The sequence below is a fragment of the Coregonus lavaretus genome (genome assembly GCF_964263955.1).
Source record: "Coregonus lavaretus genome assembly, contig: HAP1_SCAFFOLD_626, whole genome shotgun sequence".
NCBI classification, from domain to species: domain Eukaryota; kingdom Metazoa; phylum Chordata; class Actinopteri; order Salmoniformes; family Salmonidae; genus Coregonus; species Coregonus lavaretus.
The window spans coordinates 95300-110808 of NW_028159851.1; the positions used below are offsets into that span (position 1 = coordinate 95300).

Here is a 15509-nt window from a genome sequence, read left to right on the forward strand (position 1 = left end):
TAGTAACAGCAGCATGTCCATTGTGTTAGAGAGACAGTAGTAACAGCAGCATGTCCATTGTGTTAGAGAGACAGTAGTAACAGCAGCATGTCCATTGTGTTAGAGAGACAGAAGTAACAGCAGCATGTCCATTGTGTTAGAGAGACAGTAGTAACAGCAGCATGTCCATTGTGTTAGAGAGACAGTAGTAACAGCAGCATGTCCATTGTGTTAGAGAGACAGTAGTAACAGCAGCATGTCCATGTTCAAACTGTAATGTTCTACTGTAGCAGACATATGATGCAAGTAGGACAGAAGTGAGTCAATATAAAAAAATCCTAGGACATCACACTGATTTCAGACAATTGTGAAAGTGTGTTTTTGATAACTCGCGGGTATGTCTTTTTCCTGCCAGTAAGGCAATGTGCTCTGTAGTCTGCCAGAGACTTACCGTCATTGACATTTTGATATATTACATCTTTCTATAAGCCACCATGAAAAGTCACATTGAAAGTCAATAAACAAATCCAATAAGCACAACTAAGAGATTGCAGGCACACATGACTTTGGGAGTCTGTGCTGAACCCACTAGCCCTCTCAGCCCCTTTGTTAGACTGTTGGATTGCCATAGTTTATCTAATGCTGTTCTTCTTTGATAAGAGATGAGACAAACACATTTCCCATTAGAAAATAAAGTTCCACAAAACTAACTGATTTCCTGTCTGCTGTGGATCCTACTGGCACCCTGCAGTAAACTCGGCCCACTCGTGTGAGTTGTTGGAGCGGGAGAAGGATGAGGTGCGTGGGGTATTGGAGGGCGAGCTTCAGACGATGCAGGAGCAGCACCACACGGAGCTGGCCCAGCTGGAGGAGAGGCTCAGGGTGTTCTACCAGGCCGAGGGGGACCAGATCCATCTGACCTACCAGGAGGAGGCAGACCGGTGCAAGGCCTTAATGGAGCAGCACCACACGGAGCTGGCCCAGCTGGAGGAGAGGCTCAGGGTGTTCTACCAGGCCGAGGGGGACCAGATCCATCTGACCTACCAGGAGGAGGCAGACCGGTGCAAGGCCTTAATGGAGCAGCAGGTACAATAAAGCTACTGGGTGCATCCCTAATGGCACCCTATTCCATATATAGTGCACTACTTTTGACCAGATCCATATGGGCCTTGGTCAAAAGTAGTGCACTATAAAGGGAATAGGGTGCCATTTGGGACATACACAGAGACTGAGTGCAAAAAAAATCCATGGAACATACCTATCCATCTTCAAATGTGGAGACTTTAATTAATGAATTAGCTCTCTCTCCATCTGCCGTGACCGTGACGTACCTCTGGACATTGGTGTGGTAACCAGGAGCCTCCTGCAGGCGGACTCCACCAGGAGATGGTCACCAGTTCCCAGTCCACCCCGCCTCCCAACAAAAACAAGGTGAGAGTAAATGATGATTGCTGATGTTTAAGTATCACGGCACTATACATTTTCCCCCACTTATGCTCAGCATATCATACCCTTGCACTGAAACATGTCTCACCCCTCTAAAAACCCCAAACATCTGTCACCTCTGTGTGTGTGTATGTGTGTCGTGCTCTAGCTCCGCTGCCATGACATATCACCAAAAATGTTTGTGGCGTAGTCACTTGTGTACAGTATGCAAACCTCTTACCAACTTCCATTTTGTGTCATTTTCAGGTCAACGTGGCCACCCAGTGTGACCCGGACGAAGTGATCGTCATATCGGACTCGGAATGACCTCTGCCCCCACCCTACCGGGTGTCCAGGCTTCCCATTGCTAGCCTGGAACCAGGTCTGTTTATGCTGCACAAACTGATCTGGGACGAGGCCATCCCATCACTGCCTCTTGACTTCCAAACCAGTGCCTGCTAATGTGAACTCTTGAAAATGCACACATTTTCAGACAGGAGAGAGCAAACTTTTCATTCCAGAGTGAAACTGGCGATGGATGTGGTAGTTTACCACCAATGTTTACATTTTGTATTTATATGCCAATTTTTGCCCAGCGTCTGAATTGTGCGAGGAGGGAGCAGCATCTCGTCAGGTTATTTTTGTATTTTAGCTGTAAAAATGAGTTCAATTAAATATTATTTTACCCGTTTATAGTTTTTTGTCAATTATTTTGGGTGGGTGAATGAATGCGTGTCTGTGTTAGTATTCTAGAATGCTGGCAATAGAAGATGAACCAGCTGAACACAGGACTACTGTATCTTAAGATTTATACAGAGCCAATACAGGATCTACACATCAACTTTGTCAGGGCAATCATGGATCATTTGTTGTATGGTTGGTGTTGCTGTGTCCACATAGTGCAACCTAATGGCCTGAACACTGCTATTTCGCCCAAGTAATATGCAAGCATAACTAGGTGGCAGACTGGCCATCATTTTGTGTTCAAGATGCCAAACGAACACAATTGAGCAGATGCATTGATCTAAACGGACAGGTACAGCTTTGCATTAACGTGAAATGTAGTGCAGTGTCCTACTTTATGCAGGCATAACTCCCTGAAGAAATGTTCACATTGACTTTGCAGAAATAGGTGTGTTCAGGCTGATGGGTATTGTTGTAGGGGAAGTCAATCTCAGCATGTAGTAAGCTGGTTGGTGTTTGGGTTGGTTTGCATCAAAGGAAAGTTCATAACGCCTCTTGCTTGAGACTGCAATCAGTCAGACACTGATGCACTTAAAACCAAAATCTTGGCCTGCAATGGGGGCTGGTGACGAGCCGTAATGGCAGTGGGTTTGAATGAGGCTGGACCAAAGGGCTATGCCAGACTTCCTTAGATATTACTGACCAAGGAGCAGAGGCACGTTAGAAAACCAGCCTGCCTCATTCAATACAGCTATACACCATTCATCTCATGTCACAGCAGTCAAGGTGATCCATTGTCACAATGAGTAAGCCTGCCTGCCATTTCACTTGTGGGAGAACATGTTCTACCTTCACACTGTGAAGCTCAGCCTCCAAACTCTCCCTCAAGCCCAGAATAACTTTGTGCTCGTCGGGGAGGTTGCATAAGGTCTTCTCCGGGGAGGCCTTCTCACTGGACACAATGGCCAGCTGCTCTTTGACACCAGACAGGGCAGCCAGCTCCAGCTCATACTGGCTGCAACACAGTAAAACTGGGTAAGATTGGCAAACACCAGAAGGACCAAAAGTTATTATTTCAGTACTACTGGCTAAACGCATGCATAAAGTTATGACTAGTTTAGGACTCAAGAAAGGCAAGAAATCATGTCAGCTATAGGCCCACTTGTTTTGCTAAATCAATGATTTCCTTTGACGTTCCTTACGCAAAATAAGTCACTCTTTCCTGTGGTTACAATGCCCTTTCCCATGACACTACACCTATTTTCACATAATGGTCAACCCTATGCATGTTCCTTGGCACTCTGTACCTGAGCTGTGTGTGGAGTTCTTGTAGGTCTGAAGTCATCTGTGCTTCCTTCTGTCTGCTTGTAGCTACAGACTCCTTCAGACTCTCGTTCTCCTGGGCCAACGTTTTGACTTTGCTCTGGTAGTTGGAAATCTTGCCCTCCATGTCGGTAACTTTTCCCTTCACGTCCCATGCAGGCCGTCGTGAACGCCCAACTGCTGCTGTTGGTGCTAGGGAAACACATTCAACACCCTCATGTCTTAAGATATGGAAGATAATCTTTATGGATACAATATACAGAAAATGTGATTAAGGAAGGACCATGTGAAAAAAAGGGTACCTACCTGCTTTAGTGAGAGAGGCAATGGGCGGCTTCTGAAAACCTATTCGGGGTAAAAAAAAAGTCAGACAACATTGTGAAGAAATATTACCAAACAAGACAGTAGACTTACAAGGCTAGCTATTAATATCACATATATATACACACACATCTCTCATGACACAGCATCTCACCTCTAGAGGGACCAGCATCTATAGTGTCTGCTCCTGTAGGCCGAATCAGTTGGCTGCTAAGAGAGAGATATAAAAAATATTTAAACACATACTGGTAATACAGAAAGACAGTGCTAAAACTATTAAAAACAAGAGGTGATGCTGTCCAACCAGTCGTTGAAGTGTTTGAGGACACTCACCAACAGCTCGCTTGGGTGGAAGCCTTCTCATCTTTTTCTAAAGGAGAAACACACATTTACTACTGGCAATTAAGGACATATTGGAAACAGAAGAACACATCTAACTTGTGTTTATGGTGCATTTCTAAAATAATTGAACATGTTCATCAGTGTCTGTATTAGTTTTGCAAAAGGTTTTTACACACCCGAGCAGGTTGATGGTCTGAGCGGGAGTTTATACTCTCACTGCTGCTGTTGCTAGTGGAGAGGACTTTACCAGACATGAGTGGTAGTCGGGAGGTGTTCTGCAGAGGTTAGTGAAGGAAAAATCATCTAACGTTACAAAGTGATAAGACAGTGTGCAAAGCTGTCATCAAGGCAAAGGGTGGCTATTTGAAGAATCTCAAATATAAAATATATTTTGATTGGTTTAACACTTTTTGGGTTACTACATGATTCCATGTGTTATTTCATAGTTTTGATGTATTACCTATTATTATACAATGTAAAAAAAAAATAGTTGAAGAAAAACCCTTGAATGAGTAGGTGTGTCAACTTTTGACTGATAACGTTAGTGTAACTGCCTCTGTCGCCAGTTTATTTCATGTATTAGCACTTTAGTTATTTCATGTATTTGCACTTTTTATTATTTAATTTCTTCTGAATTGTACGTTTACAGCAAGACGGAACTAATTATTGGTTCCGCCCGAGTGTTGTCACCCGAGCGCCTTTTAGCGACGCACCGAGGAAACTTTACCGCACAAAGCGAATTATTTCCACTGTTATCGTGTTTAAGTGCATACTTACAAAGAAAGTATACAGAAGAAGATAAAGGACATTTAAAAGGATGTTTAGCACCTCTGTGTGATAAGCAGCAATGAGGTTTGTTGACTATTTATTTTGCTATGAGGGTGTTTGTGTTTACGTGCGTCATTTTTTGGTGTAAAATATACATAAAGTGTCTAGCTGTATGAGCTTGATTATAACGCCAGATGTGTGAGACATGCATATGGCATTATTTTGTTAATGTATTTTTTCTTTCTTTAAACCAGTTCTCACGGGTTGACCAGCATTAAAGCCCTGTATTCAAATCAAGACCTCTTGCCTCATGCCTGTCACTGGAGGAGCTACAGTTAGTGTATATCGAAGTCCCACTCACCTCCTTATTCATATTGCTTAAATGTGTACCTGAAACAGAGGGAGCACCATGTAACGTTAACCACAAATAAATCAATGGGATGACATAGGACTAGCTATAAATAGTTTCCAATCGCGTTATAGGAAACACAATCCCTTCTTCTTTTTGCCTTACTACCCAATCAAATGGTCTCATTTCAACTGATGACGAAGATCGAGCAGGTGTTTTAAATGATGTTGCTTTGTGTGGCTTGCAAACCTGTCCTTGCTTATCAACAAGCAAAGCAGACTCACTTGTTTTTATTGTTATTTTATTTAATCCCATGGTTGATATGGGCTGACCCAGCAAGGGTGGCACCACCTTCTAGTCTTTTTTTATCACAAACTTCCTTCCTTAACACTCACAGACATGCATTACACACACACAAACACACGGTAACACACACATTGCTGCTTGAGCTAACCCTGGCAACGCGCTGCCAGCAGCCAATCACTAACCCTTGACCGGATCCAACTCCCCCACCATCTGCGGTGAGAGAGCGAGGGAGCGAGCCAGGTAGTGAGCTCCGTATGTTGAGTGTGTTCTCCTCTTCTCTCGGTTTCTGTCAGAGAGCAGCCAGCACTCCTCTCTCTACTTCTACAGCCACAGTGAGTACCCACCTCCGTCTCCCCTCCACCCTGCCTCACCTAGTCCCCTACTTCCTCCCCATATGCCATCATCCATCCCTACTGCTTAGCAGCAACGCCCTGCAGCCGTAGCCCATGGCCAGTCCTGTGGTTGTGTTTACTTGCACTCTGAACTGTTTGATGCCTGGTTTGGATGTGCAGTTGAGTAGCTTTTTAAATGACTTGTCTGTGCAGAGATACTGTAAGGCAGAGGTTCCCAAACCTTTTTGATCTAAATTGTTTTATTTATCAACGGCCAATGTTTACTTTTTTAATTGGGGCTATGGCAGTCTATAACAAATCAGTCTGACAGTACTTTTGACAGTATTTCAATCTGAAGGAAGTATCGTTTGAAATGACTGAAATGCATCCGAAAGGTATTGGGAAGTTCAGAAGATCATCAAGCAATAATTTTGTATGATTTTCTGTGTAGAATTGATGATGTTTTTTTCCTCCAGTCTGATTTAGAGCCTGGTGCCGTCCTCTCTATTCTAATGAGTCCTGCGTGGCTTGTGGGCATTATAAAGGGAAACATAAGACACACATCCACACATGTGGAGTCTTATCTTTCAGTGATGGGGTCATAATATGTTGTAGCTTAAACCATTCAAAAGATAAAGCCACATTTGTAGGAAGAAAACAGAAACCACTCTGTTTAATACAACCGCATCTAGCGGCTACCAGAGGTTAGCACGACCCCATGTTCAAATCAGTCGACCCCACCGCAACCCCTAGTTTGGGAAACGCTGCTGTAAGCCCTGTTATAAGCTGCAAAGAAAATGTATAAAATGTCTTTAAATGTGCAGGATGCTTGGATGTAGTGTTTTACTGAAGACTTTATTTAGATTTAAGCTCAGACTATAAATTGCAGAACATATTATGAAGATGATCAAATCTGTGACCTATTGATGGTTCAATAGAGTTATATTGACTGCAAATACCCAATCTGAAAGTCAAAGAATATGATCTGATGCACCCCCACTAATGGTCCAAGGGAGTGATCTGGAGTACGCCGGTGGTGGAATTTCATCCATGAATGATGATCATCCAAAAGTTGATGAAAATCATTGTCTTGGGTTAACTTCCAAAACATACAAACTACAGTATCTGGCCCATTCAAAAAAGCGAAATCAAATTATTATTTTTTTAGTTATGTAGCTGTGCAACACTGTCCAATTAGGCAGTTGAGTGTAACCAATTATTTTTGCAGCGATGAAGTCTCTCAGGTGTTCCAGTATATGGGTGAAGAGATTAAAATGCCTTTGTGTTATGGGGTGATGTAGCACTCACACGTTGTTCCTTTCACCATTGCATACCAGGAGACACCGCTTTGGATGATACTCACCAAGCAGAGAGGCCCATGGGATATGTTGTGTGGTTTTTGGTCTGTTTCATTCAGAGCTTTATTCTTCTCCTCCGTTCTCTCCCCTTCCCTCCATCCCTTGTTTATGTCCCTGTTTCAGACAAGAAAGAGGATTTGGTCATCCCTGCTGTTCTCATGCCAACGCCTGGGAAGCGGGCAGGAAGAAGAAGTCGATGATACCGAGGGCTGGCACCAACCTCCCCCCAGGAAGTGATGCGTTGATTCTGGCACACCTGGCTGCTGGGGGGCAGGTGATTGAGATATTAAGTGATGTCACATAAGAGCTAACATGCTGACTACCCGGTCATGCGCGTCCGCGTGCCGCATCGCGCACATGTTGATTTTGTCCATCCACACCAGACGCGGTCAGGACACGCAGGTTGAAGTATCTAAACTAATTTGAGGACAGGTCGAAACACAAATGAAACATTCATGGACATTTAGCTAGCTAGCTTGCTGTTGCTGCTATTTTGTCCTGGGATATAAACATTGGGTTGTTATTTTACCTGAAATGTACAAGGTCCTTTTTGTTGCGAATTGGAGTGGGTCTAGGGTTTCCGGGATGATGGTGTTGATGTCAGCCATGACCAGCCTTTCAAAGCACTTCATGGCTACCAACGTGAGTGATACAGGGCGGTAGTCATTTAGGCAGGTTACCTTCTCTTTCTTGGGCACAGGGTCTGTGGTGGTCTGCTTGAAACATTTAGGTATTACAGACTCGGTCAGGGAGAGCTTGAAAATGGCAGTGAAGACACTTGCCAGTTGGTCCACGCATGCTCTGAGTACACGTCCTGGTAATCCGTCTGGCCCCGCGGCATTGTGAATGTTGACCTGTTTTAAAGGTCTTGCTCACATCGGCTAAGGAGAGCGTGATCACACAGTCGTCCGGAACAGCTGGTGCTCTCATGCATGCTTCAGTGTTGCTTGCTTCGAAGCGAGCATAAAAGGCATTTAGCCTGTCTAGTAGGCTTGCGTCACTGGGCAGTTCGCGGTTGGGTGTCCCTTTGTAGTCTATAATAGTTTGCAAGCCCTGTCACATCCAACGAGCGTCAGAGCCGGTGTAGTAGGATTCAATCTTAGTCCTGTATTGACACGTTGCCTGTTTGATGGTTCGTCTAAGGGCATAGCGGGATTCTTATGAGCGTCCAGAGTATTGTCCTGCTCCTTGAAAGAGGCAGCTCTAGGCTCTAGAGTGTGGTCTTAGTGCCAGCATCGATTTGTGGTGGTAAATAGAAAAATATAGATAAACTCTCTTGGTAGATAGTGTGGTCTACAGCTTATCATGAGGTACTCTACCTCAGGCGAGCAATACCTCAAGACTTCCTTAATATTAGACATTGCGCACCAGCTGTAATTGACAAATAGACACACACCACCACCCCTTGTCTTACCGGACGTAGCTGTTCTGTCCTGCCGATGCACGGAAAACCCAGCCAACTGTATATTATCCGTGCCGCCATTCAGCAACGACTCGGTGAAACATAAGATATTAGAGTTTTTAGTATCCCGTTGGTAGGACAGTCTCGAACGGAGCTCATCTTGTTTTTTCTACACTGATTGCACATTGGACAATAGAATGGATGGTAGAGGCGGGTTACCCACTCGCCAACAAATTCTCACAAGGTACCCGGATCTGCGCCCCCTGTATCTCAGTCTTTTCTTCATGCGAATGACGGGGATTTGGGCCTGGTCCGGGAGAAACAGTATATCCTTCGCGTCAGACTCATTAAAGAAAAGATTAGGCCCTAATCTATGGATTTCACTGGGAATAAATATATGCATAAATTGGTCACAGATACCTTAACAAAAGAGGTAGGGGCGTGGATCAGAAAACCAGTCAGTATCTGGTGTGATCACCATTTGCCTCATGCAGCGTGACACATATCCTTCGCAAAGAATTGATCAGGCTGTTGATTGTGGCCTGTGGAATATTGTCCCACTCCTCTTCAATGGCTGTGCGAAGTTGCTGGATATTGGCGGGAAATGGAAAACGCTGTCGTACTCGTCGATCCAGGTCATCCCAAACATGCTCAATGGGTGATATGGCTGGTGAGTATGCAAGCCATGGAAGAACTGGGACATTTTCAGCTTCCAGGAATTGTGTACAGATCTTAGCGACATGGGGCCGTGCATTATCATGCTGAAACATAAGGTGATGTCGGCGGATGAATGGCATGACAATTGGCCTCAGGACCTTGTCACGGTATCTCTGTGCATTTAAATTGCCATCGATAAAATTGACATTGGAGGCGGCTTATGGTAGAGAAATTAACATTAAATTCTCTGGCAACAGCTCTGGTGGACAGTCCTGCAGTCAGCATGCCAATTGCAAGCTCCATCAAAACTTGAGACATCTGTGGGATTGTGTTGTGTGACAAAACTGCACATTTTAGAGTAGCCTTTTATTGTCCCCAACACAAGGTGCCCAATTTTTTTGAGAAATAAGCTTTACTGAGATCTTATATTTCAGCTCATGAAACATTTTACATGTTGTGTTTATATTTTTGTTTAGTATAGATGACATTGCAGTGTGACATATTTACAACGAACTTGGAAACAGTGTCCAAGCCCTCCATACATTACATAGGACACATACAGGACAAATGTGCAGGTGCGACTTGGCCTTACTGTTGTTCCTTATCTACTATCCAGGCCTATTTTTATCATCCTTGTTTTAGCAGTTAAAACATGACTGCCACATTATAATTTTTTTTATTCTGAAAGGTGGTATGAGAGGTTTTATAATAAACACCATTACAGCGATTAAATTAATGAATAATTGATTAAAAGGGAAAGGGCTCTTAAGAAAAAAAGTGTTTCTGGCAGTGATAAAACATGATGCAGTGTCTTGTAGAATGCTTTCCATGAATGTCATGTGAGCAACCTGGTCTCAGAGTAGGGCTGTGGCAGTCACGAAATTTCATCAGCCGGTGATTGTCAAGCAAATAACTGTCAGTCTCACGGTAATTGACCGGTAATTAACATAAACACATTTAGCCACTGAAGCAGACCTTTGGAACATTACATTTTAAAAAGTGTAATAAATTCATGTAATATAGCCTACACCTTCCAAATCCATTATTTATTTTAGACAGGTCTAAAGAAGCATGATATGAAGAAAATGTAGTCTATTTAAGAAGAACAGAATAGCATACTCTGAGTTGTCCTTATGTTAGGTCCTGATCTGGCTATGCCAAATGGCTGTGGGCTACACCAGTTCATTTAGCAGACAAGATTTGCTTAGAATTCCGTGGCATTATTTTATAGTATGAAGAATACAATTGAACAAAGCTGAATAAAATAGAAATAATATTTTCTCCAAATGATTTGAGGGAGTGCACATGCGGCTATTCTGTGTTGAGCGGTTAACAAAGAGTTATTAATGTAACTTTAGTTGTTCTACAGACGTTGGGCTATATGTTTAGATTTTTAATACATTGTAAGGCTGAATGATGCGACTCTAATGATGATTTGGAAAAAGTCGCTTGAAAGGCATGAGCTCTGCTTTGTTTTTTGTGCAGGCTGTACACACCACGTCAGTCACCATAATTTGCAAATAAATTCATTAAAAATCCTACAATGTGATTTTCTGGATTTATTTTTCTCATTTTGTCTGTCATAGTTGACGTGTACCTATGATGAAAATTACAGGCCTCTCTCATCTTTTTAAGTGGGAGAACTTGCACAATTGGTGGCTGACTAAATACTTTTTTCCCCACTGTAACTGTTTTGTGACGTCTTCCTCTTTCATGACTCAATAATATCACCTTCCATACAGTTCTTTTTGATTGGCAGCCCAGCATTGTGTGATTGGATTGCAGATAGAACCTTATAGCACCAAGTTAAAAGGTGTTTGCGCAGATAGAACTTGCAGATCATTGTAAAAGAAATCTGACATGTCTCACATGTTAAGGACCACCTAAAGAGCAACTCTATGTGAATAACTAATTTTTGACCAAGATGTCAGATAGAACCTCAAGGTCACGATTGGTTGTGTCCCAAATGGCAACCTGTTCCCTATACAGTGCACTACTTTCGACCAGAACCCTATGGGTCCTGGTCAAAAGTAGTGCACTACAAAGGAATAGGGTGCCATTAGGGACACATTATTCCAAATTTCAGTCCATAATGGGTAACTGCTCTATGTACTGTGGTCCTGAGTACTGTCCTCTACACTGGCAGTAAAAGTCCTGGTTGTCCAGGACACAGGTTCCTCCATACAGACAGGGGTTGGAGGAACAGGGGCTAGCAGCCACCTCACAGTGAGACACCATGAACAAGTCACTGCATTTACAGAAGTAACCTGCAATAGAAACAAGTGTATAATGTACAACATAATATATATAGGACAACAAGATGTTTGAGATCAATGTGTTCTGTGTAGACTGTGAATAGGACTGTATGGTGATTCATCTCTGTCAGTAAATGGTGTCTGTCTCCTACCTCCATGAGGCAGAGTGGAGCAGGTTCCTCCATTCCCACAGGGCTGAGAGGAGCAGTCTGGGACAGGGAGGGTCCCACAGCCTGGTGCCACCCCCACCACCTCCTCTACTAGAACATGGGCCTGGGCCTCGGTGTCCAGGTTCAGATCATAGCCATTAAACCTGACAAAATTAAATCAACATTTATTTATGCATTTCACAAGCAAGTTTGTCACAAATCACTTTACGAAAAGAAGGACAACATTTGAAAAAAAGTGGACAAAAGGAAGGGAAACATCAAATACCTGACTGCCTCCATACAACCCTGTAGATCACGACTGTGAGAGACTGGCAAACGCTGCTGGTCAGATTCAGAAACACCACCCAGGAATAGGCTTCCGTCCAGGTTGAGGGAGTGGAGGGTGCCTGGTGCTGTGCCCGAGGCTGTGTAGAGCTGAGGGATACGGTGTGCCACTGGCCATCACTGACCTGGGCACTGTGGATAGAGACGATGGCTGGGCCACTGCCGCAGTCAAACTCATACTGCAGCTTACCGTCCACTATCTGGGGGCAGTAGTGGGTTCATTAAGATAGACAATGGTTGTTAGGCATGGGAATTGCCAGGGACCTCACGATACAATATTATTACAATACTTTGGTACCGATTCGATATGTATTGCGATTCTCACAATCCTATATACACTATATATACAAAAGTATGTGGACACCCTTCAAATTAGTGGATTCGGCTATTTCAGCCACACCCTTTGCTGACAGGTGTATAAAATTGAGCACACAGCCATGCAATCTCCACAGACAAACATTGGCAGTAGAATGGCCTTACTGAAGAGCTCAATGACTTTCAATGTGGCACCATCATAGGATGCCACCTTTCCAACAAGTCAGTGCGTCAAATTTCTGCCCTGTAAGAGCTGTCCCGGTCAACTGTAAGTGCTGTTATTGAGAAGTGGAAACGTCTCGGAGCAACAACGGCTCAGCCTCGAAGTGGTAGGCCACACAAGCTCACAGAACGGGACCACCGAGTGCTGAAGTGCATAGCACGTAAAAATCTTCTGTCCTCGGTTGCATCACTCACTTCCGAGTTCCAAACGGTCTCTGGAAGCAACGTCAGCACTAGAACTGTTCCCCGGGAGCTTCATGAAATGGGTTTCCATGACTGAGCAGCCGCACACAAGCCTAAGATCACCATGCGCAATACCAAGCGTTGGCTAGAGTGGTGTAAAGCTTGCCGCCATTGGACTCACGCTTCATCATCTGGCAGTCCGACGGACAAATCTGGGTTTAGCGGATGCCAGGAGAACGCTACCTGCCCGAATGCATAGTGCCAACTGTAAAGTTTGGTGGAGGAGGAATAATGGTCTGGGGCTGTTTTTCATTGTTCGGGCTAGGCCCCTTAGTTCCAGTGAAGGAAATCTTAACGCTATAGCATACAATGACATTCTAGACAATTCTGTGCTTCAAACTTTGTGGCAACAGTTTGGAGAAGGCTCTTTCCTGTTTCAGCATTACAATGCCCCCGTGCACAAAGCGAGGTCCATACAGAAATGGTTTGTCAAGATCGGTGTGGAAGAACTTGACTGGCCTGCACAGAGCCCTGACCTCAACCCCATCGAACACCTTTGGGATGAATTGGAACGCCTACTGCGAGCCAGGCCTAATCACCCAATATCTGTGCCCGACCTGACTAATGCTCTTGTGGCTGAATGGAATGAGATGTTCGACGAGCAGGTGTCCACATACTTTTGGTCATGTAGTGTTTATTGCATTTCAATACTGTGATATTTTTGCTATTTGATGTTCCACACATATTGCCCACCATATGTCTGTTGCAGAGGGACAAGAGAGCCATGAGAAAACAAGTTTTGATCAGTCACAGAAATAAAAGTGTTGTAAATAAATTGGCTCCCTATTTAAAAAGAAGATGGAGAACAAGCTATAAAGGAATATACTGGAGCCTTGGTGCAGGTACAGCCAACTAGCGCAACAAAAATTATTTTGCGATATTGTGAAAAAACAATATGATACATTGTATTGAGTTTTTACCCATCACTAATGGTTGTGTCTGAAATGGCACCATATTCCCTATATAGTGCACTCAGGGGCCAGTTTATTAGGTACACCACCCCATTCACGAAAATGGTTTGCTCCTACAGACAGTGAGTCAGGTGGCCGTGGCTTGCTATATAAAACAGGTAGACAGGAATTCAGTTCCTGTTAGACTAAACGATAGAATGGGCAAAACGTGTGACCTAAGCGGCTATGATTGTTGCTGCCAGGCGCACCGGATCCAGTATCTCAGAAACGGTGGCCCTCCTGGGCTTTTCACGCACAACAGTGTCTAGGGTTTACCGAGAATGGTGCTACAAACAAAAAACATCCAGTCAGCGGCAGTCCTGTGGGCGAAAACAGCTACAATCAATCAATTAAATGTATTTATAAAGCCATTTTTACATCAGCAGGTATATATACAGAATACCCAGCCTAAAACCCCAAACAGCAAGCAATGCAGAAGCATGGTGGCTAGGAAAAACTCCCTAGAAAGGCAGAAACCTAGGAAGAAACCAGGCTCTGAAGGGTGGCCAGTCCCCTTCTGGCTGTGCCGGGTGGAGATTATAACAGTACATGGCCATTAAGGCCTGATTTTTCTCCAAGATGTTCAAACGTTCATAGATGACCAGCAGGGTCAAATAATAATCACAGTGGTTGTAGAGGTTGCAACAGGTCAGTACATCAGGAGTAAATGTCACTTGGCTTTTCATAGAGGTTCAAATAGCAGGTGCGGTAGAGAGAAAGAATTGAAAACGGCAAAGTACAACAGTGGTGTGCAGAACGGCATCTCGGAACGCACAACTCGTCGGTCCTTGTCACAGATGGGCTATTGCAGCAGACGACCACACCGGGTTCAACTCCTATCAGCTAAAAACAAGAAGAAGCGGCTCCAGTGGGCACGCATTCACCAACACTGGATAATTGAGGAGTGGAAGAACATTGCCTGGTCCGACGAATCCCGGTTCCAGTTGCGTCATGCTGAATACAGTGTCAGGATTTGGCGTAAACAGCATGAGTCCATGGCCCCATCCTGCCTTGTGTCAACGATACAGGCTGGTGGCAGTGGTGTAATGATGTGGGGAATGTTTCCTGGAACACGTTAGGTCCCGTGATACCAATTGAGCAACGTTTGAGCTACAGAGTGTAACTGAATATTGTTGCTGAGCAGGTGCATCCCTTCATGGCTACAGGGGGGTCCGACCCGGTACTAGATGGGTTTACCTAATAAACTGGCCACTGAGTGTAGATGGAGTAGGGTGCCATTTGGAACGCAGACAATGTGATGTCAGAGAATACTGACTAAACGCATACTATTTTCCCATTCAGTATGTGAGTGTCTCTAGAGGTGTACTGTATAGTGTTGTATTGATGGATGTGTTACACCTGAGTTTATGGCCTGTTTTATTCCCTTAAAATTTAATTACTGATTTTCCTAACTGAACAACCAACAGCAACTTGTGGCCTATTCTGTATATAGTGCACTAGTTTATAGTGCACTACTATTGACCAGAGCCCTATATAGGGAATAGGTGCCATCTGGGACTCATCTATAGACCTACCTCTAGAATGCTGTAGTCTGTTCCTCTGGCGAACAGGAGAGTGGCATGGTGGGACAGCGTTCTCAGTCTGAGAGACACTTTCATCTCCTCTCTATTACGGTTCTCCATCAGACGGTACCTGATGTAACCCTTCCCACTGAACCACAGAGACTGACCTCCTGTGGTTTAAAAAGAACAGATAGACGGATCAGTTTGTTATGTGACATATTACATCTCTGTTACTAATATCTGTTTTGGTGGTGACTGAAG

General features: G+C 44.0%; 1 protein-coding gene and 1 long non-coding RNA gene across 2 annotated transcripts; both read right to left on the bottom strand.

The window, feature by feature from the left end:
• Nucleotides 1–431: 431 nt before the first annotated feature.
• LOC311122382 (uncharacterized protein) lies at nt 432–3931 on the bottom strand. The gene is made up of 6 exons (XM_084196750.1): nt 3887–3931; nt 3718–3756; nt 3396–3603; nt 2938–3103; nt 1238–1393; nt 432–1019 (listed from the first exon to the last, which is right to left on the bottom strand). Exons 3-5 carry the CDS (start codon nt 3536–3538, stop codon nt 1370–1372), a joined length of 333 nt encoding a protein of 110 aa, XP_084052876.1. The 5' UTR covers nt 3539–3603; nt 3718–3756; nt 3887–3931; the 3' UTR covers nt 432–1019; nt 1238–1369.
• A 319-nt stretch (nt 3932–4250) lies between these two features.
• Nucleotides 4251–5256, bottom strand: LOC311122389. The gene is made up of 2 exons (XR_014612426.1): nt 5204–5256; nt 4251–4349 (listed from the first exon to the last, which is right to left on the bottom strand). It is a non-coding gene; the product is annotated as an uncharacterized lncRNA (long non-coding RNA).
• Between the last annotated feature and the right edge of the window lie 10253 nt (nt 5257–15509).

Excerpts from the sequence above, each read along its gene's own strand:
- LOC311122382 (XM_084196750.1), bottom strand. The coding sequence starts at position 3,538 with ATGGAGGGCAAGATTTCCAACTACCAGAGCAAAGTCAAAACGTTGGCC. Across the intron at positions 3,104-3,395 it reads GAACTCCACACACAGCTCAG|CCAGTATGAGCTGGAGCTGG; the intron begins GTACAGAGTGCC and ends ACTGTGTTGCAG. Across the intron at positions 1,394-2,937 it reads CTGAGCTTCACAGTGTGAAG|GCGGGGTGGACTGGGAACTG; the intron begins GTAGAACATGTT and ends TTTTGTTGGGAG.